Raw genomic sequence first — 12,218 nt, 5'->3', positions numbered from 1 at the left:
TGGTTAGCAGGCAAGTGTCTTAGCCACTATGCCACCAGAGCTTCTTTAGATGGTCTCTAAATTCAGAAATACTCCAGGTGGACAACTTTAGCAATCAGGAGCTCCTCAGTTGCTCATAGCAAATCCCACCTTGGAGTTTACAAAGACTTATGGGTAGAAAAGCCACACTAAGTAATTTACTACACCGCACTATTGTAAATGATATTGTTTCCTCTATTTCTTTATCAGAGGACTCTTTGGTGGTGTAGAGGAATCCAACTGATTTTCATATGTTGACCTTGTATCTTACTACTTTGCTGAACCTCTCTATTAGTTCCAGGAGTTTTTTTAATTGTGTCCCTTGCGTTTTCCACGTACAGGATCATATCTTGCATAAATAGAAATAGGTTTAGATCCTCTTTGCCAATCCACAAACAGAAATAGCTTTACTTCCTCTTTGTCAACCTGTATGTCTTTTATTTCTCTTTCTTGCTGTATTGCCCTGGCCAGGACTTCCAATACAATGTTAAATAGAAGTGGTGATAGAGGGCATCCTTGTGTGGTTCCCGTTCGTAAGGGGAATGCCTTGAGTCTTTCTCCACTAATAATTATGTTGGCTATTGGCTTTGCATATATGCCTTTTATTATGTTGAGGAATTTTCCTTCTATCCCTATTTTGCTGAGAGTTCTGAACAGGAACGGGTCTTGGGTTTTATCAAATGCCTTTTCTGCACTGATTCATATAATCATATGGCTCTTTTGTTTTGTTTATGTGGTGGATTACATTGGTTATTTTTCTGATGTTGAACCACCCTTGCAAACCTGGTATGAATCTCACTTGGTCAGGATATATTAATTTTTGATATGTTGTTGGATTCTGTTGGCTAGGATTTTCTTAAAGATTTTTGCATCTATGTTCATGAGGGATATTGGTCTGAAGTTTTCCTTTTTAGCTGTGTCTTTCCCCTGTTTTGGTGTTAGTGTTATGCTTGCTTCATAAAGTGAGTTTGGGAGTATTCCATCTTTTTCTATGTTCTGGAATAGCTTGAGTAGTATATGGGTCAACTCTTCTCTGAATATTCAGTAAAATTCTCCAATGAAGCCATCAGGGCCAGGACTTTTCTTTGTGGGAAAATTTTTTTATGACCTTCTCAATTTCTTTTCATGTTATAGGGCTGTTCAAGTACTCTATTTATGAGTGGAATAGTTTAGGTAGCACTTGTGATTCTAGAAACTTGTCCATCTCTTCTATGTTCTCAAATCTACTGGAGTACAGTTTTTCATAATATTCTGTCAGTATCTTTTTTATTTCAGTTGGTTCTGTTGTGATGACACCCTTTTCATTTACAATTCTTGTGATTTGCACCTTCTCTTTCTTTTCTTTTGTTAGATTTGCCAATGGTTTATCGATTTTGTTAACCTTTTCGAAGAACAAGCTTTTTGTTTTGTTGATTTTCTCCATTTTTTTTGTTTTCTGTTTCATTTATTTCTGCTCTGATCTTTATTATATCCTTACTACTAGATACTGTTGGATTCTTTTGTTGTTCTATTTCTAGTTGTTGGAGTTAATGAGTTAGGGTGTTGACTTTGTTTCTTTCCTCTTTTTTGATGTATGCATTTATTGCTATAAACTGTCCTCTGAGTACTACTTTCGCTGTGTCCCATAGGTTTTGGTATGATGTATCTTCATTCTCATTTGTTTCTAGGAATTTTTTTATTTCAGTTTTTATTTGTTCTATTATCTACTAGTTTTTGAGCAGTGAATTGTTCAGCTTCGACATGTTTGATGTTTTTTCCTTGATCTTCCTATTATTAATTTCTAATTTTACAGCATTGTGGTCAGAGAAGATACTTTGTAGTATTTCAATGCTTTTGAATTTATTGAGGCTTGTTTTATATCCTAACATATGATCTATTCTGGAGAAAGAACCAAGTGCACTGGAGAAGAATGTGAATTGTGCTTTTGTTGGATGGAATACTCTGCATATGTCTATGAGGTCGAGGTGGTTGATTGTATTAGTGAGTTCTTCTGCACCTTTGTTGGGTTTTTTTTTTTAGTTGATCTGTCCCTCTTTGAAAGTGGTATGTTAAAGTCTCCTACTACTATTGTAGAGTTGTTTATTGTCCCTTTTAATTCAATTAATATTTGCTCCACGTACTCCAGAGCACTTTCACTGGGTGCATAAATATTTATTATCATAACGTCTTCTTTGTCAAGTGACACTTTCAGCATTATATAATGTCCCTCTTTATCTCTTATTATGTTTTTCACCTTGAAGTCTATTTTATCAGAATTTAATATTGCCACTCCTGCTCTTTTTTGATTACCATTAGTTTGGTGTATTTTTTTTTTCCACCCCTTAACTCTTAAATTGTTTTTCTCTTTGTGTCTATGGTGGGTCTCTTGTAGGCAGCATACCGATGGGTCTTCTTTTCTTATCCAGTCTGCCACTCTCTTTCTCTTGTTTGGTGCATTTAGTCCATTCACATTGAGTGTAATTAGTGATAGGTATGAATTGATTGCTGTCATTCTAGAGTGTGTGTGTGTGTTTGTCATGTTCTTGGTGTTTCCTTGGTCCATATACTTTTCTGTGCTGAGTTCAATTCATTGTCAAGTACTTCTTCTCTTTTCTTCTTTATTGTTGGTTTTGTGCTTATTAAACTTGTATGTTTTCCTTCCTTCTGGATTTGCTTAGGTGGATTGTTAATTTTCTCTGTGGTTACCTTGGAGTATATTCTTTTCATTACATTTTTAGAACAGTGTGTTCTATGAGAACATTATCCTGTTTTCTTCTCCATTTGGAAGTTTGTACCTAGAAGTTTTATTCCCTCTACTAGGTTAGTTAGGAGCTCTGGTAGCATAGTGGCTAAGGCATTTGACTGCTCACCAGAAGACTGGCAGTTCAAATCCACCAGCCACTCCTCAGAAGGAAGGTTGGGCAATCTACTGTAGTGATACTGCCTCAGCAACCCAAGGAGGGGTTGCTATGAGTCAGGTCCAACTCGACGGCATATAACAACAACAAAAATAGGTTAGTTGCAGTTGTTGTGTGCAGATTGGTTTCCTTGATTTTTAGTGTATAATGTTTTATGGTCTTATTTTGAGTTTCTATTTCTGATTTGGTTTTAGTGTTGATGCCACATATCCTGATTTTGTTGATCTCTGTTGTGGGTTCTCTATTGTAAGGACTTCCTTAAGCATTTCTTGTAGGGTTGGTCTGGTTTTCACAAAATCTCTTAATTTCCGTTTGTCTGAGAATGCCTTGATTTTGCCCTCATATTTGACAGAAAATTTAGCTGGATATAGGATTCTTGTTTGGAAGTTCTTTTCCTTCAGTGGTTGATATATGCTTTCCTATTGCCTTCTTGTCTGCATGGTTTCTGCTGAGTAATCAGAGCTCAGCCTGTTTGACTATTATAAATAATATTTCTTTTGTTCCAGGGAGCTCACAAAATTCTGTCTTTGGTTTTGGAGAGTTTTGATTATAATATGCCTTGGTGTTTTTCTCTGTATAGGGTTCTATGAGCTTCTTAGACAAATATTTTTTCTTCCTTCATGATATGGGGGAAGTTTTCTGTTAGTAGGTCTTCCACAATTTACTTGGTGGTATTTTTTCACTTCTTCTTGTTCCATAATTCCAATGAGGTGTATGTTGTTTCTTTTCATGTTGTCCCATATAACTCTTAGGTTCTCTTCATTTCTCTTAAATCTTTGTTCTGATTTTTCTTCATACAGGCTGATGTCCAGGTATTTGTCTTTTGGTTGAGAAATGTGTTCTTCAGCCAGTTCTATCCTACTCTTTTGTGCTTCTACTGTATTGTGTAATTCCATAATTTTGGTATTCATCTTCTGTATTTGTAACTGATGCTTTTGTATGAGTTCTGTTTGTGCATTAATCTTGTTATTTTGTTCTTAAATATTTTCCTGAGTTCTTCCAGGGAACTGTCTGTGTTCTCCTTGCTTCTGTTTGGGGTTTCCTTGGGCTCTTACAAAGCTCTATAAACATATCTTCTCAATTCCTTCTCAGATAATTCTATTGCCTCCTCTTCCTCCATGTTTAATGAGACCTTTGTTTGGGGTTTTGCTTCTAATGCCTTGTCCTGTTTTTTTGTTTGATTTGAAATTGCTGTTGTTTCCTAGACATTTTGAAGTTGTCTTTAACTGTCGGTTATGCATTGTTTTGTTTTGTCTTGGTTTTATGATTTAGTATTTTGAAAAGTTAGAGCTCGTGCATTTTCCTTTTTTGGTTATTAATTCAGGTGTGCTGGGTTGCCCTACAGTTTTCCTTGTGATGACAGAATTGCTGTGTGGAATGTGGATGTAGGTCTCTATTTGTCATAAAAAGGGTTCAGAATTTGAGCCAGTAGGTATTATGGTGACTGAATATGATTTTTCTATTGGATGAGTGAGGGTATAGGCAGAGAAGGTAGGAGGGGAAGAGAAAAGGAAGGGAAGCTTCAAGTTGCCAGGGGTGGTTTCTAGGGCTTTGAGCGGGCTGCTAATGATGACGTTATACTGTTATTCACTGGCCCGCAACTCAAGTTCAGCAAAGACTCCAGTTGTTATGGGGTCACCACTTTCCACTTGGTTCAGACACATGCAAAAACCCCACTCTCGAGGCCCTCCATGCCAAAAAGGCAACCCAAGACAACAGCCCCACTTCATGATCCACCACAGGAGTTCCTCCCAGGGCCCGCCCACTTGCAGCACCAATAATCTCTCTGCTTGGGTTTCAGTGGTGCTGGAGCCAGGGAAATGTCTGCTCGCACCCAGTGGACCCAAGTTTACCGACCAAGGCAAGTGCTGGCCTCTCCATGCCAAAAAGCTGGCTCAAGACAACTGTCCCTTTCTGCAATCTGCTGCAGGTATTCCTCCCAGGGACCGCCCACTTGCAGCATTAATGGTCTCTCTGCTCAGATTTCAGCATTGCTGGAGCCAGAAAAGTACTCGCTCGCACCCAGCAGACCCACGTTTGCTGATAAAAGCAGGTGCTGAAGGTAGATCTGTGGGGTGACCGCTGGTATACTGGTGTGCTGCAGCTTCTTCCCTAAACCCCACATTATCCTTTTTCAGTACACAAGCATCCTGTTCCGAAGGAGATATGAACCATCTTACGTGAGAAGCTCTGGTAGCATAGTGCCTAAGGCACTTGACTGCTAACCAGAAGGCTGGTGGTTCAAACCCACCAGCCACTCCTCGGAAGGAAGATGGGGCAATATACTTCCATAGTGATACTGCCTCGGAAACCAAGGAGGGGTCGCTATGAGTCGGGTCCAACTCAATGGCAAATAACAACAACATGTGTAACTAGTCTCCCACTGAGAGGCACTCAGACACTCCTAGTCAATTCCATTTGTGACAGATATTCTCTACATGCTCATGCTCAGCATATGGTACAAAACAGCTCCCATGTATGCAATGCTCATGTTTTTGCTTTTATCTCCTCCCCAGAATCCCCAACAGAGTACACAGGACTGCCAGGTTATCTGTGCTTCTCACTGTCCTTGTTATAAGTTGTTCATCACATTCCAACAAAAGCTGCTTTTCATTTCACTGTAAGCTATTTTTATTCCCATGTCTCAGTGCCTGCAGTAGTCCGGTTGGCCTCTGAGTTCTCAGCACCAGTGTGCCATTTTAGTCAGTATTCAGAGTACTGCCAGTTTTCCCCATAGCTTCACTGTACTGCAATAGGAGAACTCTCATCTCCACCACCGTGTTGCTGCCCACACCAGACTCCTGTCACTAAACTGTATGACCTCCATTACTTTCTCCACTCTGAATAAGACTCAGTCGTTCATCTGTTCATTGATTGCATAACAATTTCAAGGGCTTCTTCCTCAGTGTGTCTCTCCCTAGTATCGTGCTCCTGTCCACAACACATACATACATACATACATACATACATACTTAACATCCACAATATGCTCTGTGACATAGAATGTTATGCAATTTGGATGTTGTGGTAACACCATATTAGTTATTAAAAACAGGCAGTCCACATATAGTTCTTAGTTAAATTTCCATAATGCTTATTACATTAAAATCTGATAGGAGACTGCTGGACAAAGCCCAAGACCTGTATACACTGGATACAGGAGGCTGGCCTTGCCCCATATATGTGTGACCCAGGCAGGGGCTGCACTGGCAGCCAGACTGGGATTTTGCCCATGTCTGGGAACAGGGTGGGGCATGAAGGGAGATGTCCACAGGGCCTGGGTGTGCAGGTGCTGGGAGCACAACTGGCAGTAGTTGCCTTGGCTGCTGGTGCCCTGTTGGTGTGGCTACTTCCTGATCATGTAGAGCCGCTACCACTGCTGCCTGGAGCTGGGAGCTCACAAGTGCCCAGGACCAAGCAGCATGTCCAAGACAGGAGCAGGTGCTTCCCTGCACCAGGAGTGAAAGGCTACATAGCTGCTGGACAGGTAAATGAAGCCAGGAGGAAGAAAAGGAGGTGGAGAAGGAGGCACTGTGGGGATGGGGATGCACCCTTGGAGCCTTCCTGCTCATTCTCTCTGGGAGCTTTGGGGTCTTTTAAACAACTGGGGGAAATAAAAGGAGAGCTGTTTTCCATTTAAAAAAGAAAATACACCTTATGGAGCCAGGGACATATATACAACTGGACAATGCCTGAACATACGTTAATTGATGGATGCTGTGAGTGTGTATGTGTGTATACACATATAGAATAGATCTTAGAATTCAGGAAAACTCTAACATCACAAGTCATCTCTCCTTTTTGAACCATTAGCAGATCCCAAGAAAAACTGCGCTAATGCCCCATTACCATGAAGGCTTTCATAACTGCAGAGGCAGAGCCACTTCAATTCTCTCAGAACATTTAATTCCTGTGGCTGCTTCACACAATGGTCCACAGAGACCTCTTTTATACTTGCAATGCAGCTGGAGTCAGCATGGAAGGCATACTTCAAACTACAGCCAAAGGGGGCCATGGTGGTGGGAGGGAAAGACCTCTAAAGATGGCTTTAAAGTAGCTTTTACCAGTTAATTTAAAAACAAAACAAACAAAAAACTCAAGATATAAAAAGGAAAAGACAAACCAAAAATCAAACTATGTTCAAGATCTTTACACATAGATAGCTATAAAACTGATGAAACAAATAAAAAGACTTAAATAAACTGAGATATACAGTGGTTATGGACCGGAAGATTCCTTATTGCATGATTTCAATTCTCCCCAAACTGATACATAGATTCAATGCAATTCCAATCAAAATCCTGGTAGGTTTTTTTGTTTTGTTTTGTTTTTAAAGGATTGATAAGCTGATTCTAAATTTATATGGAGAGGTAGAGATTAGCAAAAACAATTTAGAAAGAGAACAAAGTTGGAGGACACATACTACCTGATATCAAAAACTTACTATAAAGCAACAGTAATCAAGACAGGGTGGTACTGGCAAAAGGATAGACAGCAACTTCAAAGTAATCTCATTAATAAACATATGATAAACATTTCACAATCTGAAATGATCTGTTTACCACTTGAAATGTCAAATAGGGATAGTGGTTTGTCATGTTACCATTATCAAGATACTTTTGTTATTTTTAATATGAATTTCAATGTTTCACTCATAGATCAGGTTTTCTTAGCAACTACAATGAATTTCAGAGCTTCAGTTCTTGAACCTCTAGAGGACAATGCTGAACTGGGCTCTCCTCCATCTGCTAATAGCAGGTGAGGGTGATGCCGCCTCAGAAACCCAAGGAGGGGTCACTATGATTCAGATTTGACTAGGATCAACTGGAGGGCAGTGAGTTTGGTTTGTTTTTTATTGTGATATGGGTGAAAGTTTACAGAGCAAATTATTTTCCCATTCTCAGTTCATACACATTTTGTTTTGTGACACTGATTGCAATACCCACAATGTAACAGCTCTCTTCCCACTTCCTTCCTGTGACTACCTTTTCCCTGTGTCCTTTCCTATGCATTCCTGCCCTCTGAGCTATCTCCTTATGCAAATGCAGCTCTTCTAATCTTCCGTGGCTGACTGTTCTAAGAAATGTTCTATCCGGTGTAACTGTTCACCTTGTAGGCCTATCTATTTTTTGGCTTGAAGCCACTTGAGTGAGTTCTATTCCCGGTCCAAAAGGTGAGTAGGAGACACAGTCTCAGGAGATTCACTGATCTCCATCATACCAGTAAGCCTGATCATGAGAACTCTTCGGCAACAGTGTTAGTGTCCTGAATTTTGTACCCTTGGCACACCAACAGGCTGTAAGACCATGAAGAGTAGGCAAGAGGATGGGAAGCTCTTCTAATCAAGATGTCACCCCAAGAAATCTACTGATGAGAGATGGCTCCTGAATTTCCCATTTTCTCTGTTAAAGTACAAACCCCTTAAAAAGACTTCAACTTAGTTATTGCTCCCTCATGGTAAATAAACCTTTGGAAGTTTGTATAGAAGAAAACAATTTGTCTTCTCTTCCTTCATAATAAATAAAGAGTACTCCATAGAAATTTTAACTTAAGTTCTTAAATAAGACATAAATATTTATAAACTGGATAATGAATAAATTAAAAATTCCATTTCTATATGTAGCGTGTGAGAGGTGGTGTGTCAATATTTCCCCTTGATAAGCATTAACTAGTTAAAAAAACATTTAGTAAAAACTTATGCTACCTCATAAGGTAAGGATTTATAAGAAGAAAAAGAAAAACAATGTTATCATGCCACTCATCTCTAGTACACTCAAGTTTAAAATGGAGACCATGGGACGGATACCAGTAGTAACATTAGAAAACTATTAGCTATCACTAAATTATCATGTGATTATGTAAGGAGTTGCACAAACAAGGCAAATGTCATCTACTCATAGGCTCATGTCACCTTTTTCTTCTTTTCAAGTTCCTCAGCCTCCCTCTGCCAAACTGTTTTCATGTCAAAGTCAAAGGGCCCTCTTCTGGACTCATAGTTCCCATTGGCCTGATCAGGGTTAAATTCTTCATATACCATGTAATCCGGCATAGAAATAACAGGGACTCTGTGGAAAAGATCCAACAGATAAGAATCAGTACCACCCTCTCCTTCTGAGTCTGAATATGACCACCATCCCTCCGTCCTTTCACCCTAGAGCATGAAGAGACAGGCAGCACTCCCTCCTGTCCTTGCTGAATAAATGCACACTTCCTTCGCAGGAATAGGCTTATCATTTTAGTAAAATTAAATAGGTCAAAGTATGAAGTTATAATGCAGACAAGTTATAAAATAACGGTTTCTCTTATATTAACTACTACTTTGTCCTCTTAAAATAGCTAAACGCCCCTAAAAGTTTACCATTTAACCTGATAGTTTAAAAATCATACAAGATAGTTATACACAGGCACTAAAACCTAGCTAGCCTTAGCTTCCCTGAGTCCCACACCATGTCTGTATAGTGATATTTCAACAGGACAGAGTGTCTGATTCAACCTTGAGATGGCAAAACAACTCCCAAGTAGATTGTTTGGGTTGTTGAAGTATGAAGCCCGCATCCTGCTCCTTGTTTGCCAACTGCTCAGCATGGAGAGCAGCAATACCTGAGCTCCAGACGCTGAAGGGCCTCCATGGCTCTAAGAAAATGGTCTAGAGATGAAGCAGAGAGCAGAGAAATAGCAAATATGATGGCTCTCATCTGCTCACTTCTTCAGCTTCCTATCTCACCATGGTCCTTCACATTTGATGATTAATCCAGGCATTATAAACCAGGGTAAATGTTTGGCTCACTATAAGTCAATTACCCTAATAGCAATGACTTATTAAAAAAAAAAAAAAAACAGTTGCCACTGAGTCAGCTCCAACTCGTGGTTATCCCATATGTGACAGATTAAAACTCTGCTCCAAATGGTCGTCCATGGCTGATTTTTCATAAGTACATCCTAAGGTCTTTCCTCTAAGGTGCTTCTGGGTGGGCTCAAACCTCTAACCATTGAGTTAGCACTTTAACATCTGCACCAATTAGAGACTCTTAATAACAATGGGGTGAAACTGAAAACTGAAGGAGGTGGGGCAGGCTGAAGCAACAGAAGCACATTTTCAATTTGGTAGAACTGAGGTAGACTGGTTATGGAACATGTAGGGGGCAGGGGGCAGATAAGGTTGCAACACTAGGGTAGGAGAGGAGGTAGGAGGCATGTCCAGCCATCATCCAAGCATGCAGTGATAGGGGTGACAGATTGTGGTAGTTAAGGTTGTGTACCTACTTGTCTGGGCCTGGTTGAATGGCTAGGCAGCCGGTGGTAGTTACTCCCCATGATGAGACGGGCAATCAGCTCCATAGTAGAATCTACCACAAGCAGCTGAGTAGCTGCTTTAGGGATGTGATCTGCTTCCCATATATAAGAAGCAGCTGTGGAAATGGTCTCCAGCTTATGGCATGTTTGAACCCTGCATGCAACCAAGCCATTGTTTAGCAGTCTGTCATGCTATGCCGACCCTGGGACTTTCAATGGACTTGAATTAATGGCCTGCCATGTGGTTTGGTAACATCAAGACTGTGCCTTTTTACTTGTTCATCTTGGGCTTGTCCATCTTAGCAGCCAGCAGATGTCTGAATGAAGAAAAGCCCCTAGCTTTCTACCCCCAACTGAGACTAAGGGCCTGATGGAGAGTTCTGTAGGGGGGAACCTCTGCAATATACTAGTAGAGAGGCCCAGGAGCAGTGGTCTATGCAGAGTTAAGGCTCTGAAGAGAGCACTCCTGGGAGCAGCGATCTGGGAGCTGACACAAAAGCCACAGCAAGAGGAGCTATAGTGTGGGTGAGCTTTTCCAGGAGGGCACAGGTATGAGGGCGGTTGGGGAGTTCAGACCCTAAGCATCATCGACTTCAACAGATAGTAGAGCAAAAGTAGAGACAGAAAAATGCTGAAAATAACAAAGGAAGGGTATTTTAAAAAAAAATAAACTGAAGCATCGCTAAGGTATAGCTCCTGTGCTCCCACATACTCAATGAAGATCTCACTGGGCAAATATGTTCAAAAGTGATGAAAAGCAAAGATGTTACTCAGAAGACCTAAGGTGTGCCTAACCCAAGCCATGACATTTTCAATCACCTCATATGCATGTGAAAGCTGCACAATGAATAAGGAAGACTGAAGATGAATTGATGCATTTGAATTTTGGTGTTGGCAAAGAATAGAAAAATACCTGGACTGACAGAAAAATGAAAAAAAAAAAAATCTATCCTGGAACAACTGTGGCTGGAATACCCCTTAGAAGCAAGAATGGCCCGTCTTCAACTTGCTTACTTTGGTCATGTGGTCAGAAGGGACCAGTCCCCGGAGAAGGATATCATACTTGGTAAAGAGGAAGGTCAGAGGAAAAGGTGCAGTCCCCCAGTGGGATGGATTGACACTGTGGCTGCAATGATGGGCTCAAGCACAGCAAGTATTGTGAGGATGGCACAGGACCAGGCTGCGTTTCTTTCTGTTGTACCTAGGCTCACTATGAGTCAGACTCAGCGACACCTAACAAAACAATAATAATAAAGGAAAGAATACTCCTGTACTTCCTACCATCTACCTCCAGTGACTATCCTGGGACTTAGAGCAAGAACTGAGAAGAGGACAGGATCTGGGAGGAAAGAAGAAACTAGATCATTGCCATGAGTCTCGAAAGATTAGTAAAGACACAAGAGATGGAAGATGACAAAATGTTCTCTTCCTCACAACCAGGACAGGGAAGATGATCGGCCCAGGTGTGATGTGGCAATGACAGGTGTCTTACTGTCTGCTGAAAAATAAAGCAGAAAGGGGAAGAAAGTTCTATGGGCTGGTAGAGGCAACAAAGGCAAGGGCATTCCATAAGCTCTCACTGGGGCCTGTGTTGAGTGTCCATGAGGCCTGGGAAGACCAAATACAGACATGACTCTTGAAGACTACAGCATTATATAAAGTCAAATTACCCAGTTTGTCGGCAGCTTATTGCATCCAGCCTAATCAGGTGCCTCCCTCAGTGCATGAAGACGTTTGCATCCTAAGAGTATCATAGGACAACTAGATGTACTTCCTATGCCTGGGTCATTTCCAGGTAAGGTGAGAGAGGGCAGATTCAAGAAATAATGGGCCTGTAGGCTTGGGAACATGGTTGTGGGGGACATCAAGCTCACCTGGTACAACATAAATGTGCCAAAATATTGTTCTATATCCTACCTTGGTGGACTGGGGTCTTAAAAGCTTGCAAGTGGCAGAGGGGGATCTATGTAGGAGAGGGGGATAGAGTGGCAGAACAATGTAGAACAAAAC

The 12,218-nt window shown here is 40.8% G+C and overlaps 1 protein-coding gene across 1 annotated transcript in view; it reads right to left on the bottom strand.

Annotated features, from left to right (window-relative positions):
* CUNH7orf57 (chromosome unknown C7orf57 homolog) overlaps window positions 1–12,218 on the bottom strand; it is a 75,478-nt gene that overhangs the window by 49,345 nt on the left and 13,915 nt on the right. Inside the window, exon 4 of the mRNA XM_007944145.2 lies at window positions 8,827–8,980. Within this exon, the coding sequence (XP_007942336.2) occupies window positions 8,827–8,980 (154 nt within the window). The remainder of the gene's footprint in view (window positions 1–8,826; window positions 8,981–12,218) is intronic.

This window comes from Orycteropus afer, unplaced genomic scaffold (genome assembly GCF_000298275.1).
Source record: "Orycteropus afer afer isolate SDZICR_OR568_19922 unplaced genomic scaffold, OryAfe1.0 scaffold00121, whole genome shotgun sequence".
Lineage (NCBI taxonomy): Eukaryota > Metazoa > Chordata > Mammalia > Tubulidentata > Orycteropodidae > Orycteropus > Orycteropus afer.
The sequence above is the reverse complement of the archived record's forward strand: the minus strand, read 5'-3'. Positions and strand labels throughout refer to the sequence as shown.